This window comes from Hydra vulgaris, chromosome 03, assembly GCF_038396675.1.
Source record: "Hydra vulgaris chromosome 03, alternate assembly HydraT2T_AEP".
NCBI lineage: Eukaryota > Metazoa > Cnidaria > Hydrozoa > Anthoathecata > Hydridae > Hydra > Hydra vulgaris.
The window spans coordinates 35,982,645-35,999,829 of record NC_088922.1 but is presented as its reverse complement, the minus strand read 5'-3'; the positions used below and the strand labels follow the sequence as shown (position 1 = coordinate 35,999,829).

The 17,185-nt window shown below is 29.7% G+C and overlaps 1 protein-coding gene across 1 annotated transcript; it reads right to left on the bottom strand.

Moving 5' to 3' along the window:
- Positions 1-3,508: 3,508 nt before the first annotated feature.
- On the bottom strand, positions 3,509-4,171 carry LOC136078646 (histone-lysine N-methyltransferase SETMAR-like). The gene has a single exon (XM_065794430.1). The coding sequence runs from the start codon at positions 4,169-4,171 to the stop codon at positions 3,509-3,511; it is 663 nt and encodes a 220-aa protein (XP_065650502.1).
- Positions 4,172-17,185: the final 13,014 nt, after the last annotated feature.

Genomic DNA, 17,185 nt, shown 5'->3' with positions numbered 1-17,185 from the left:
AAATTGTTTATCATAAAATCGTATAAAATAACATGATATGATGCATCGTGCTAAGGTGTGTATAACACACTTTATAAAATTACTTGATATATTATAGATTAAACAATTTTTTAAAGTATTTTTGATCGTAAAAAAGTATTAATTAGTAAAAAAAACTATATAATAATTACTAATTATATAATAGTAACTAATTTAGTCAACCATTTCAAGTATTAATAATCATATTGCTGTTCAAATTAAGTTAGCATAATATATAAATTAAAAATACAACCTCAACTTCAAGAAGAAGCTGATCTTCTGGAAGTACTGGTTTAGCTTTGGATATTCAATCCATAATATATGGAGACTTTTTAGGTTTTGAAACCTGTTGAAATTGTCTAATTGCTTTTCCATTTGAAGTTGGATGACTTTTAGTCCAACTTTGTGCCTAACTATGTTTGATACTTGGGTTAGAAGTGAATCCTATATCATTAAAAACTATATCATTTAAACTATATCATTTAAGGGTGCATAAATAAATACCTATTCCATACAACAACAACAAAACATGCATGTATCATAAACACACCTAAAAAATTATAGCAGTGCCATGAGGTTGTAAATAATTTTTAAAACAATTCTTACCCAGTGTTCCAAGCAGTTTGTAAAATTAAAAAGAAGTGTTGACTTAAGTTTAGAAAAAAACTCTCTCCGAACCCATGCATCATTGTCTAAAGGAAGAGCAACATAACAATACTGAAGAATGCTATTTTTTAACTCCTTTTTCAAAATATCATTTGTTGAGACAATGTTTAAAAAGTTCAAAGATGATGTACTAAAAAAAGTCCTCAGGTGAGCAACTTCATCTGAATCAAAAGGAACGGTTGAAATCTAAAAAAACATTAACTCAGTAAAATGTCTGACATAATAAATATAATAGTAAAATGTGTGATATATTAGGTAAATCACAGTGGGGCGATTGTTTAAATGGTTTTTGAGACTTAAAATTTAAGGTGTTTCATGGTGGCGTATTAAAAATCAGACCTTATTATAAGCAACATACATTGAATAACATTACATTGTTTACAATAAGGTTTAGATAAATTTTATATAATTTGTAATCAAATGTCACAAGTATTTATATTGTGTTATGCATGAAAGAACCATGTTAGACAATGTTCATATCTTTTTAAGAACATTATTAGTGATTTTAATTGCAACACATATTTATTGGTTGTTGTGTCATTTCAAAATTGGTTGGTATTGGTTGCTGTGTCATCTCAAAATGCCAACATTTATGAAAGTATAATAGCCAGAAAATAAAATAAAATGCAAGAGTTATACAATAGATTTTGGTATTTCTAACCAAATTTTCTGTACATACAAAAGGGTACAATATATATATTAAAGTCTGAATTTCTTTTGAATTTTTATTCAAACAATATTTTCATATTTTAAATGTGTTTCTGCATTAAAAATAAAAAATATAATAAAATTAACAAATTATTATAATGTACTTTAAAATGTAAACTTATATAAATATATTAAAAAAACTTAGATTTGGTACTGCTAAAGGGAAAATATTGATTCTGCCATTCACAGAACTAGAAGAATTAAAATATTGTATGACGCACCAAGGAAATATCAAAGTATCTGGATAAATAAGAACTTGTTCAGAAGATTCACAACATATCAAATATGCTGAGTGCACTTGTACTATAAGATTAGAGCATTTAAAAGCGCGTTTGTCATTTTCTGATGCTATTGAAAGGATTTTGTAGAATATTAACTTTTCTTCATGTAGGCATGAAATAATATCATTAATCTTGTAAATTATGCCATTTACTTTAGCAGAAATAATAGAGCCTTTTTTAAACTTCAACTCATCCACTTGTCCGTATACATCACCATGTCTTTCCCCAGCTGCATTAAATAAATTGCTTGTGGTATTAATAACCATCATTTTACATGCTGAAAAGGGAATGTTCTTGAAATTAAAGTGTCGAAAGTTCTTCACAACCTGATGTTTTCTTTCATAAGCCATACACATATCTTCCCGTTGAGTCCCAAACTGTTCAGCTTGAGCAAACCATTTATTTATCTAAGTTTTATATATGGTTCGAAAGAGCTTTGAACTTGTAATAAAATGGTGAAAACTTTATGGAAAAAGAATAATTACAAAAAAAGTTATGCTCATTTAAGTAACATTATTTTTTATGAAGCATTGCTTAAGAAAAATGCAACTTACGTATAAAACTCGCGTTTGGCTAACGGCAGCTTTGTAATAGAACTATTGTTAATTTGCGCATGATTTTGCATAGTGAAATTAATGTAAATTATGTTAGTGTATTTTACATATAGAGTGCTCAATGTTCTTAAAGAACAGAGCTATAATAAATTAGTAAAAAACCTTTTTAAAAAATTACAAAAACAAATGACCAAATTAAACTATTCCCATTCCAAAGAAAATTATTTAATAATTACTTTCTGTAACTTCCCGTTAACAAAAAAAAAATAGTAATTAAAAATTTTTTTTATAATAATTTATAACTTCCTGGAAAATATTTTTTTCTATAAATTGAATTTTTTTTGAGATTTAGTAACTCTTCCTGACGATCCAGCAATGGTGAAACTTATAGTAGAAGATAAAAGTTAGATAAGTGTTTTTTACTAATTTATATATATACATATATATATATATATACATACATATATATATATATATATATATATATATATATATATATATATATATATATATATATATATATATATATATATATATATATATATATATATATATATATATTGTAAATATCGCAAAAGTATGCGATTTTTTTTTTTTATATATATATATATATTTATGGTTAAGGGTATATGTATTTATGCACCAAGGCTAGATTTTCTATAGCGTATAGGTGAAATTTAAATAATTAAAAGCCTTAGCGTTTTCGCCTCGTTTTTATCGTTACTAATGAATTTCAATGAAAGATATATACAAAAAAGATATATATACATGTATAACATCAGAAAAGGCGTGTCATTTTAGTGGGGCCGAAGTACAAAAAAACAATCATAAAACACCATATATCAGGTAACCAAAAAAGTTCGTGCGGTTTTTCCGTATATAATAAAAACACACAAAACGACAAAAGTAAGTACATTTATTCATCAAAATAGTCACCATTAGCATCTAAACCTTTACCCAACGTAAAACAAGCTTATTTATTCCACTTCTAAAAAATTCTCGGTCCTTTGAGTCTATAAAAGCTTTCAACTCCATTTCAACCGCGTCCTGGTCTCGGAACTGCTGTCCTTTTAAATGATTTCCCAGGGAAAGGAAAAAATGGAAATCAGTAGGGGAGAGGTCTGGCGAGTATGGTGGATGAGGCAAACTCTCCCAACCAAGGCTTTGGAGCTTGTCCTGAGTCACGCGAGCGGTGTGCGGTCTCGCGTTGTCGTGGAGAAGCAGAACTCCTCTCCTGTGCACCAGTGCAGGCTGCTTTACAAGCAACAGGTCGTGAACTCGTTACAGCTGTGCTGAGTAGACCAGTCCAGTAATGGTTTGGCCTGTTGGGAGCAGCTCGTAATGCACCACACCAGCTGTAGTCCACCAAATGCAGAGCAAAACCTTCCGCTCGTGGAGATTAGGCTTGGGTGTCTTTGGGATGGGGTCATCGGGGGACAACCAATGGTAGCAACGCTTGATATTGTTGTACACAATCCATTTTTCGTCGCATGTCAATAAACGATCAAGAAAAGGCTCAACATTGTGGCGTGATAAGAGTGATGTGCAGATCGTAAGCCGTTGCTTCTTGTTGTCGATTGACAATTTGTGCGGAACCCACCGACTCAGCTTCCACGCTTTCCCAATCGCATGCAGATGCAGGCGGATGGTTTCAACACTCACAGCAAACCTCACTGCAAGTTCTTGGCAAGTTTGGCTGGAGTCAGACTCGACAGCGTCCTTCAGTTCATCCTCATCAACCAACAATGGGCGTCCAGAACGCGGCAGGTCTTCGATGGACTCATCTCCCGAAGAGAATCGCTGAAACCACTTCTGTGCTGTGCGTTCAATTACTGTACCTTCTCCAAATGCTGTGCAGATGTTTTTGGCCGCTTGTGTTGCATTCCTTCCAAGTTTGAACTCGTAAAGTAAGCAAGATCGAATAATCGTTGGTTGGGTTGCCATCCTTTCTTTACACAAAACCTTTCCTGTAAGCTCGTTACAAGCCTACACTATATATGCAGCAACTGCGCGTGACACACGCGTTCTATTACGCAACAAAGCTACTTGCCTTGTGCGATGTGGGTGTTGTAAAAAATGCTAAAAACAATTCAATTACCAAAAACCGCACGAACTTTTTTGGTTACCTAATAGTTCAACTAAAAACCTACACAAAAATATCCATCTAAACAATGGAGGGGGGGGGGGCATGTCCACCACGGCTCTCCTTCATTTTTCCTTCCTTAATCCATATATCTATCTAACTTTATATAAATTCCAACGAACCGCAAAAAATAAAAATAATTTTTTTACATACTTCTTTAACAAAAAATTTAGACTAATAATTATTTTCTTTTTTGCTTCGTAATGTTTTTAAAAGAATTGCAGCTTTGAAGAAAGCTTAGCTTTTGAAGCAAACAAAACTGTGACATCCATAGCTAGAAAGAGTCGATTCTTTAGTACGCAAACGAAACCACATCCAATGATATTTAAAATAAAGTAAACCCCTAAATTAATATCGCTATACCTATTTAATAAGGATGCCTTATGTCGCGGATAATAAATAAATATATAACTGTTATTGTTGTATTAATAAACATAACCAATCTCTAAAAAATATGAACCGGTTTAATCTTGATATGAAAAAGATCAACATCCATCGAAGCAATCGTGTGGTTTTCATCATGTTGTGTAACCTTGCAATGATAGATAAGATAAAATATATCAGATATATAAAATTTATAAAAAAATTAAGGCTAACAATTAACTAATGTATAATAAATTAACATGTAACTGTTATTACTGAATTAATAAATATAATCTTGAGGTCTTAAAGATGAACATCTACAGTAGCAAGCTGCCATCATAGTTAAAACCTTGCAATAAAAGATAAATAAAATTATATTAGATATTTAGCAATTATGCCATTTGCCTAGAGTGTACTGATTTATTGTAACTAAACACTAACATCTCTCAATCCATGCAAGCAAAAGTCTGTCTTTCTGGGTAGAAACAATGTATAGCCACCATTATGATTAACATTAATTGTCATGAGCCAGGCAATTTGCTTATGTCAAATAGTAAACGAGCTTTGTTTTCCCATAGCTTCTTGCAGCCAGGTCAACCATGGTTGTTGGATATCGGTAACTAACCGACTACCTAAAATTACATTTCTATATACATATATGTATATACATAAAAACAAATTAAATAATTATAAATCTTTTCATTATCTTAAAAAAAGGGGAGGGTAGAGAATATGATATACATTAGGCACTGTAAAATTTATTATAAAAGTAAAGATTAACCTACTATCTGTAAATAATATCTGTTAATGCAAGTTTATAAGACATACTATTATTTAAAATAACATATACCTTATTACACATTTCTATTATGTTATCACCATATCACCACTTATTATGTATGCAGAAAGTTGATATTTGCTCATTTTATACTCAACACCATCATCATCTTCATTCTCTTTTGGTTTCCAATAAGAAACTATATATACATCACTTTTCTTCTTTTTAATGCTAACAATTCTGCCTTAATATACATTCTGGATGTTAGTGGGATTATCGAACCACATGTGGCAAATACTTCTTCCAATAGAAACTCCAATAAGAATTTCTTCAATTTCTGAGGCCTCATTATTTTCTAGGTCAGGAAACATTTCTTTTACCTGATCAGGCATGCAATTTTTTAATATTTTTTCTACATTTCTACGTTCTTTGTTTTCTTTTATCTGAATTTTTTCTGCCATTCGTTTTATCAATTCTAACTTCAGGTCATCATGACATTGCATATTTGTAAACCGCTTTTTTCTGGTATTAGAACCGCTTTTTTCTGGCATTAGCCCATAATATCAACTTGTTTTGAATATCATTTGGCTTTTTGCATAGCAGAGCAGAGCAGTTGTTTTATTTTTACAAGCACAAAGTTTTGTAGAAAGAAATCAAAGAGTGGTATTTAGAGCTTTGTGCTTTGCAGCGCTAAACATACCCATAAGTTCTTCTAAATCAATGTTGTGAAGCCTAGCTGACTTACTTGTGTTCCGAACATCTTTTACTACCTGAATGCCAGATATGTAGTCAAGTCCCATACCTGGTGTAATATAAAATTTTGTCATCCAAGAACCAGAAAGTAGCTTTCCAATTAAAGCTAAAACACATAACTCACGGATACCTAAGGTGAAAAAGTTAATTAGTAACAAAGAATAACCTTTGTTTAAAATAGTCTTTACTCCCCGTTAATCTTGCAAGTGTCATTACTATTTGTAATTTGTATTTGTAACTATACTTGTAACTAATTCTATAGCCTATAATATTGTGTAGCACTTTATCAAATGGACTAAACAGGTATAAAAAAGAAAAAAGATACCTGTTTCAGATGTAAAGTCTTGAAATAAACTATTTCGCAGACCTCCGCATAACGCCAAGCCAGAACACAGAAATATCTTCAATATGTAGAGATGTGAGTCGTTTTTTTGGTTCTTGTTTTTTTGCAAAAAAAAAACGTTTTTTTTGCCAAAAAAACAAACTGCTTCATTTTTTGTTTTTTTTTGGGTTTTTTTAAATTACTTTTTTTCTTATTTTAAACACTGAAATAATTTAAAAAAATTTTTTTTAGGTGTTATTTATTAAAGGAGAGTTTTCATTCTTTTATTTAACATATGATTTTATTAGAATTGCCTAAAGTTCTTCAAGTAGCAGATCCCCCCCTCCTTTTTTTTTTTTTCGTGTATTTTTTTAACTAACTACTTTAACACCTTAAACTTTAACATTTAAATAAATATCACCTCAACAGTGTGTTTTTAGGAGATATTTATTAAAAGACTTTGTCATTCTCCTATTTAACATACAATTTATCTGTCTTGTTTTACAAGTTCTTCAAATGTTCATCAAATAACTTTAATAATTTTTCTTCAATAACTTACTTATATTAAGCTAAAATAAAATTAAAAAAATTATTTAAAGAAACACTTTTTTTTATAAAATACAAAGACACCATAAGTAAAGGGTCTTTTTTTGTTTGTTTTTTTATGTAGATATGTTTTTTGAGTTCAAAACTATTTTTCCTTAACGTTAAAAACAAATTTTTCAAAAGAATGAATAAAAACTAATTATTGTAATTTGTAGAATGAATGAGAACTTTATAATTTATAAATGAGGTTTTTAATTTATAAATGAAGTAACACTGCAATGCAGAATTTATATGTATCGTATAAGTTTTGCATAGTTTTAATTTTTTTTTTAATTTTGCTATTTTATCTTATGCTTTTTGTTTTTTAGTTTTATATCTGCAATTGCAAATTAAATTTGTCAACATTTAATTTCAGAAAGCGGAAATAGTATTTTCAATCATGTTATAAATAATATTGCATAAGTGTGTTGTAGTATTTTTATTTTTTGATATTAAACCTTTATGTTAATAGTTTTGAAACAAAAGATTATTAATGATGATATATTGTTGTTTTGAAAATACTTAATGTACCAGTTTATCATAATTTTTAATAAAGTAAATTTTCGGTGATACAATTATTATTAGTAGTTTTTTAATAATATTACTGAATTATGAAATTATTTTATAGCCATTATAAGGTATTGTAAGCATTAATTAAACAGTTTTCTAACCAAAATAGTCACATCATTTAGTTGTTTGATTAGAACATACTAATGAGTAGTAATAATAGAGTAGTCTATAGCCTCACTGGGGGTAGAAAGAAAACATCTGTGAGCATTTTATTTAAGCCAGGAAGCCAGATGAGCAAAGCAGAAAGAGTTCAATGTTCTTTTTGCAATGATGCTATGTCGAAAAGTGAAATACGAATGACCTTGCATATTAAGAAATGTACAAAATGTCCAGTTGAAGTCAAACACAAATTTTTAAATGATGACACAGTCATGTCCCAATCTCATTTCTTCAGCTTTCTGCTACAAGTGTTGCTTGCGAAAGAAGTTTTAGCAGTTATGCAAATATTCACAGTGCCAAAAGAAACAGATTAACAAATGAAAGAGCAGCAAAATTAGTGTTTTTATCGCAAAATTTCAAACTTGAAGCAATGGATATCTGTGCAACACAATAACCAATTCTGTCTAAAGAACTAATAAATATTTCTGATAAATCTCACGAATCAATAAATGTTTCGGATGAAGAGTCACCTGAACAAGAATTTGAGTCACTTGACCAAGAATGTTGTTTTAGATTAAAAAAACTTAAAAATAGAATTATTTCTTATCAATTTTTGAATTCAAATTTTGAAAAGAACAAATAGTTTGTTAACCATTTTAGCAATTAAAAAATCATAAATTTAACTCTTTTGTGAACTCTGTTTATGCTTTAATAAATTAATTTTAATATAATCTAATATAGAATCTAAAATACTCAAACAAAACTAAATAGAAACATTTTAGATAAGTTGGAAACATTTAAAAAAAATTAAAAGTAAGTAAAAAAAAACGTTATAAGGATCTGTAAAAACCAAAGAAACCCCAAAAAACCAAAAAAACACGCTTTTTCGGGTGAAAAAAACACGATAGCAAAAAAAACACGTTTTTTTTTGCATCTCTATCAATATGGCATAATGACGGATCAAAATACCACATGTGTGAAAAAGCATATGTAGTCTGTTGCCTCTATAGCGTGGTAGCAATCCTCTGGGCAACTCGTGTTGGTCCAAAAAGGTTACAAAACCTTTTGGATCACCTATGAATATCATAAAAAAGCTCATTTTGGCGATTGCAAGAAGAATGTGAAATAAAAACATGCACTAATTATGATATTTCATTTTAACTCGAAATTTTATTCACAAAACTAAATATATTAAAGTAAAAGAATGGTTTAGATTAGTTAGAGTACCATCCTTGTAGCAAAGTTTGTTCAGCTGTACAACAATGTCTGATAGTCATAAGCTGTACCTACAGGAAGTTGATCAATAGCTACAACCATACATACTGATTCCGTTGTCAAGTGCACAGCATTTACATGAACACCCTCCTGGGTTGTTGCATCAAAACCAAGTGTCAGTTCTTTTGTTGTAAATGCTCTCAGCATCTCATCTCAAATCTCAGCAGCCTGTAAGTCTGAAAGCACACCAAGCTCACGCATCATTTGTTCTACAGTTGTAAAATGTGGAATTTGACTAAATCGGTAGCCATATATCAGTCGCCTAATATCTGTTGAGTAGCATTTTTCATTTTTGGTGTTTTGTGTTACTTGCTGAATTTCCTCCAACTCTTCCTCTAAATTCAGAATGTCATTTTGCAGTACAAGAATTTTTTTCAGCAAGTTGTTGGCTTAACATTGCCTTTTGATAAGAAAACTTTCTTTGCGTGGATGTCAACTGTTGTTTCAAACAAAATTTGATTTTGAAGTTTTTTCAACTGTATATTTGAAAACTTTTCTTTTAATTTTTTTCTAAGTTGAGAAATTATCTTTTTCTTACGAGTAATAACTTGATTTAGATATTTAAATCTGTATGGTCTAGCCTTTGCCTTATCTCTTAAACCTTTAATATCCTCTTTATCTTATTCATATTTATATTTAATATCCTCTTTCTCTTCGTAATTGCCATTTCGTTTGCCAAAATAGTTAATCTCTTTCTCATAACCTTCCAGATAAAACATTCTACTTTTTTAATAAAGTCAAAGTTGATATAAAATTCTAAAAAAAAAGACAAACAAATACGTCTTTACAACACCGACTTCGAGCACGCTGTGAAAAAGAAGGTCACAGTTTTTGTCTTTGAAATCGGTGCCTTAAAAAGCCAGATACGCACGTACCTACATAGCAGTGATATTTTGCTGATGTATTTGCTGTCACGTGTGTGACATTAAATTTAACAGCAAGTATAAATGCAAAACTATTAATAAAAATAACAGCAAATATAACAGCAAACATCTTTAAATATAACACCATAACATAACAGCATAATATAACAGCAAATATAACACCATTATAAGGTAAAAATTGTTTGGTTTCCAATTATATCTTAATGTTGAGCAGAAGCAAGAAACTGACGAGCAAAGCTACACATTTGGACGCAGTTAATTCAATGTTATTAATTTCCAAGAAATAAATAGTAATAACCTGTTAAAATACTTATAACTTTTAAACTAATTAAAAACAAAGTTTTTACATGTTATTGGAAAAAACTTTAATATGATATTTTAGAACTAAAAATCTGAATGAAGAAGACTTGAGAGCAAAATTAAAAAAAAATTATGAGCGCCAGGTAAAAATGCGAAGTGTCAAAAAGCTGCGCCAGATAGGAATGCGGAGTGCCAAAATGGACTCCGCATTTTAAAGTCACAAAAACATTATTTCATTCTGATTTTTGGTATCCAGGAGCTCTAAAAATGTGAAGAAGCTTATGGACAACTTTTAAGAAAAAATTTAGACTTTTAGGTTAGAGGAACAATCAATTTTTGACTTTGGAGTCCTTAGATTTAACGGTGGCAAGGACTCCAGGACTCCGGGACTCCGGGCTTAAAGATAATAAGTTCCAAACCATTCAGTCTTTTGAATTTGTAAATATAAACTGACTTAAACTTTAAGAACAACAAAATTGTCATTAGCCAATCATATTTTTACTTTTAAGAATTTAAATAACAGATTTAATAGTTCCAGCCTTTTAACTTTTGGTAACATACTAAATATTGACAGATATCTTTTTAAATTATAGATTAGTTCAAGTTCATTGGTGCAGGCGCAGAAAAAGTGCTGCAACATACCTACCAGTGCATGGAAAAAAAAAAGATATCATAAGTTCACTAAAAATATGCAAAAACCTACCTGATGCAAGTTAAAACCCAAATTTCTGATACCATTAGGAAAATTCATACAAATACGAGAAGTAACTAAAACGCGAAAATTTTTTTATTGTTTTATTGATCCTATGTTTTTATTGGAAAAAGAGGGATCAATTGCAGGTCTCACAGACATGTATTGGAAAAAGAGGGCTCAGTTAGAGTTTTCACAGGCATAAAAGTGTTTGATACACAATTTGAAGGTGATTGTCCTGAAAAGTGATGATCGAAATATGAAGATGGATTAAACAAACACTTTGAAAAAGTTAATTCTAAAAGTAAATGTTTATGTGAAGAATGTTGAGAACTGAGTTTGTATCAGCAAGTTGCTAGAGCACATTTACATTTTTAAGAAGCTTTTTGCATTCATTTCCCTCGAACTAGTCCCCATGATACGGGCTCAGTTCAATGTGAAGGGCAGCTGGCCACTTAACAGCTTCTACCCAAGCAGTTTTAAAAATTCCATTGTAGTAATAGTGTTATGGTTATTGCCCTCATTTTTGCTAATGTTATGTTTATTGTAGTAATTTCTGTCATAGTTATAAACTTTACTATAATTATTTTTACCATAGTTTTTATCATTAGTTAAACTTTTTAGTACAGTTATCATTTTATAGTTACTATTTGTAATGTTTTTTTTATTCATATTATAATAATAATAATAATAATAATAATATGAATAAAAAAATATATGCAATAATATATGCAATAAAATATTGTTGCAATTATTAATATTATCTTTATTTATAAGTGCTTTATTTTCTTTTCTTTCATTTTTTTTTTCCCTCTTTATTTTATTTTAAATTCTTCTATGTTTTAATATTTATTTATTTTTTATTTTTTGTTTTCATTGTTGTTTTTTTAGGTGTCACTCCATTACTAGTTTTTAACTATATGAGTTACACCTACCCTTATTTATGTTTATAAAACATTATTGTAAATTTTCATACTTTATGGTTAAATAAATGGATCTATAAGAATAATAGTCTATAAGAATTAAAGTGGCATTCTTTATTGATATTGATGGATACAAGTTTATTACATCAAATAAAACTTGAACCTCGTTTTTGTTAATCTCCCATGAACTTGCTTTACTAATAAAATCAAAATAATTTTTCAGATGTGTTTGGTTTTTGTTTAAGACAGGTTGTATTTTCTTTACTAAGTAGTTCGAAATTCCATAACTAGTAGTGCCGGTAGTTGATGTAACTATTCTCATAGGATAGGATTATTCAGGGTTGTGAGTTTTAATTAGACCATACATACGAGGCGGGATGGGATCACTTGGATATATACTATCATATTCCGTTTTTGAAAATCGCTGTTTTTATTAAGCTGTGAGAGGTAAGTTTTAATTTTATTAGCATAACTAGATGTTTGATCTTCATTTAAAACTCTCATTGGGCCAATTTGTTCGCAAATTTTTTCTAAAGCTTTATCTTGTTTTATTCTTACAAAACCATTACCCTTATCAAAACGGATATATATCGATAATTTTGTTTTTCTTAACTTCAATAAGAGCTTTTATTTGTTCTCTTGTTAAATTTTGATTCTTTTTTTTACCCATTTTAAGTTTTTTTAAATCCTGCGTATTTTCAATCTTGTTGCTATATTCCAATTTTAAAGCCGATATCTCTGTTGTTGCAATAATATCCATATAAGGTATATATTTCAACGAAGGTACAAAATGTGGTCCAAGATTAAGAAGATTGTTTTGGTTTTTTGGAACATCAACATTGCATAAGTTTAAAACAGCGTTCTTTGTATGGGTTGTTAACTTACAGATTTTATTACTTATTTTTAAATTCGTTTTGAAGAACTTTAACCTTTTTAAATAATTTCTCTTTTGATTTCAGAAACATTATTTCGCGAGCTTTTTCAGTAACTTGTTCAACTTTTTTGCAGTCTATTTTATCAAGAATTACTTTAAGATCTTTCTTGAGATTTTTAGTTTCATTGACAAGCATATAATACCGTTTTTTAGCGTCGTTTTTAAAACAAACTAAAATTTCAAATCTATGTCAAATAAATATACTCGCTGCTCTCTTTGTATTTACAGGACTGATAATTCGTAATGATTCCGGAATAAGTTTGTGCTTTTCACATTTTTGTAAAAATGTATAGTGGTTTTTAGACTTTGCAACCGACTTCTTTAATAATTGTAACTGTTCAATTTATTTGTAAACATCAGCTCCGCATTTAGCTGAAATATGTATCTTTAGTGTTTGCATCGTGTATAAGAGTATATGTTATATTAGTAAGAAAACATCAATTAATACGAGTACTCTTAATACAATATATAATTTGTAAATAGAAATTTTTTTCGCATTAATGTTTTTTAATTTTCACAAAGCTCAAGACCATAAGTTAGTGTTGGAACAGCCAAATTTTTATATAACTGGACAATAGAGTTTGGGAAAATATTCTACAAAGCTTACTATAACTGAAACAAGACAACTCATAGAGCTTTGTTTACACCGTTGTTATTTCCTGTAGAACAGTGAAATATATGAGCTTGAGAATTCTGGTCCTATAGGTCTTTAATTCATGGTCGTACTTGCAGAATCATTTTTACAACATCACGAACAAAACGCATTCAAAATTGGAATTGCAGTATCTAAGATTTGTGGACGATAGTCACGCTAGATTTTCCAACACTCAAGAAGCTGAACGATTCCTAATTATCTTGAGTAAACAAAACCCTGCGATACAATATACGATTGAAACTGAAAGCAAAAATAGAACTCTAAGCTTCCTCGATTTAACCATAATAAATAACAACAAAGAAAAATACGAGTTTAAAGTTTACAGAAAGGAAGCCATTACTAATATCCAAATTAAACCTCACTCAAATCATGACCCTAAGATTCTAAACGCAATATTTAAAGGTTACATTCACAAAGCTTATTTTATATGCAGTAATTTATATTAACAAGATGAGATTAATTTCCTTTTTCAAATGTTTAACAAAAATGGGTAATACATATGCCAACTTAAACAGATTGCAAACTTAATTGGAAATAAACGGTCCTTAAAAATCGGTCAACGGTCAACGGTCAAACTGTTAACTAAATTCAATCAGACTTTCTTAACCTCCCTACTGTATCGTGGATACCATCACTGTCCCCGAAACTAAGGAAATTATTTCGGAAAGCTGGCTATAGAGTAGTCTTCAAATCAAACTCAAATTTAAGAACATTACTAACGTCAAAAAACAAAACTAAAGTGCCACATAATAGTCAACCCTGAACTTATTTGATTGATTGCAAATGCTCAAAGAGATACGTAGGCGAAACTAAACTTTAAATTAGGAGTCAAACTCAGCAAAATCTAAAAAGTTTAAACAAGGGAAAACATTATCAGTCGGCAATAGCCACCCATAATAAGTTTGGCTCACATGAAATAAAGTGGGAAAACGTAAAAACAATTATAGTTAAAACGAAAAAATTTGATCAAAAAGTTCTTGAAATACAGAGGTATCAATGTTCACCTTTACATGGCAGAATTAATTTAGATAACGGACAGTTTGTGAAAACTAAATTTTGGGCTCCGTTTTTACACTTTTACGAAAGTAAGTAAGAAGCTATTCAACTGCTGACGTCAGTTAATTTTAAACTGTTTCTAACGTTGCAAAAAAACTTTTTGTATAAATTTTTTACGAACTACTGGTAACCATAGTCCAATAAAAATTTCTAATAACAAATTATTAATTTTGTTAAGAGAATTCGTATTAATTGATGTTTTCTTACTAATATATATATATATATATATATATATATATATATATATATATATATATATATATATATATATATATATATATATATATATATATATATATATATATATATATATATATCTCGAACCATGGCTCTTGTGTTCAGAAGCTCAGCGCGCTAACCACTCGGCCACGCTGGCGCGTCGACTTACGAAATTTTAAAACTATATAATATTTCTTTTTAACAGAAATAAAAGCTATAGATCAAAATTAAGGAGAGGTTGACGCAATGCAATTTTTAAGTGAAAATCAAATTGCAAAACTTGACGCATGTGTATATATGTTTTAACATTACATAATTTAAAGTTTACATAAGTTAGATATTTGCATACACTTTCGCTCATATTTTCTTATAAACAAAGTGCAGCGACTCTTTCTCGCCATTACCTCGGTTGCAATGGCTGCCAAGAGTTCTGTGTCAAACATGCTCGAAAGGGCACTACTACTACTATTAAATTCAGCATTATTATATAGATTTATTGTCTACATAATCAAATAATGTATTATGTATGACAGACTAAATTATATTGTAAGCCGATTGAACTTTGAACTTTAGAAGTTTTTATTTTACCTATTTATATTTAAATTTAAGAAAATCTTCATATGGATAAATGTTGTAACTTAAAGTAGCAAAATACTCCCACCCCAACCCATTTTCAATCCCTTTCCGCCCTTATAGCGCCCATCCTCTTAATTTCCTGAAAGGATTTGCAACCCCAGTCCGCACCTGTTTGTATCTATCCTAAATTAACTAATATATATCAATTAAGCTCTTTGAAGTTGTCATTAAAAATTTTAATAACATAATTTTTTTATATTTTTTATTTACACATTGCCCGGTGGGAAATCGCCTAGCGACTAGCTAGTGACATTCATAACGGTAAGGACAGTGATTTGTTCACGAGGTATATAAGCTAGCGACTAGCTAGCTATATAAGCTAGTGGCTAGCTGGCTATATAAGCTAGAGAGTAGCTAATGACGACTCGAAACAATAAAGACGGCAATTTGGCTTCGAGGATCGCCAGCCATATAAGCTAGCGATAACTCATAACTAAAAAGACAGCGACTTGGCCACGCGGATTGCTAGCTACTAACTAGTGAATAATCATAAAAATCAAGACAACTACTTAGCAAGAAGAATATGTAAGACAACTATGCTCGACAGGTAACTACATTTTAATTAGCATTTAAATAAGATTACTTTTATAAAAAATGAAATGCAAAATGTAAAAACTGTTTTAATAAAAAGATTGAAATTTCAGCCTGATTTCAATAGATTATAAAGTGGATTATTTTTTTAAATTAAAGCTATATAATATTGCTTCCATAAACTTTGTAAACATTTTTAAAAAGATAAAAAAATACATTTTGTGAAAATTAGATTTTAGCATTTTTACTTCCTTATAACTTTTAAAAATAAATGGCAAGAAAGTATTTACAAATAAAAAACTGTTTACAACAAGCATCAGCATGATTATAAGTATATAAAGTGCTCGCCATATTCACTACACAATTCAATAGCGTTAAGTATTTTTATTTTTCTAACAAGACTATCCCTGCATATTAAAAAAAGAATTTTTCTTTCAATTGATCTTTTGATTTTTTTTGAAGTTTTGCTATTGTTTCAGTCGTTCACGATTGATTGGCCGGCGGAAATAAAGAGTAAGCTGTTTCAAAAATCAAACTTCTAACTGGTCCATTAAACTTACGCTAAACTTATCTGCCTCAGTTTGATTTATACTGCAACACAAACAGGGGCGAATCCAGATCATCTAGTAAGGGAGGGGAGCGATATTAAACTTTTTTGATTTGAGGAGCCAGACCATCTAGAAAAAAAGGAAGGATGTAATTTTTTGATTTAGTGGATAGCAAATCAAAAAATTACATCCTTCCTTCCTTTCTAGGGAAAGGGGCAATTTTCAGATTTAATGTAAGCCGCAAGCCCATTAATCATAAAAATTTTTTAGAGTAGAAGTCTTACACTGATTCCGATATTTTTACACCACATAATTTTATTAAAATTTCTTAATTATTCTATTTTAAACAATCTCAATAATTTACTTCCGTTTTCAAGCAACATGCTTTGCTAAATATATAAATATTCAAAAAAGTTCTTTTTAAAATGTCTAAGAGGGGCGATCGCCGCCACCGCTACCCTATGGATCCGCCATTAAACACAACTTATTCAGGTTTTTATTGCATTTTTTTAAAAATAGCATTTTGAAAAATTTTCATCAATTTGCTTTCTCTTTATGCATGTACGACTTTCATCATTCGAGTTATTTATTATCCTTTCAAGTAACTCAAACTCTCCAAACGAATTTGCTCGGAAATAATGTAAGTTATGACTTTAAACGGTCGTATTTCAGTATGTTTTAGCATTTAATTGA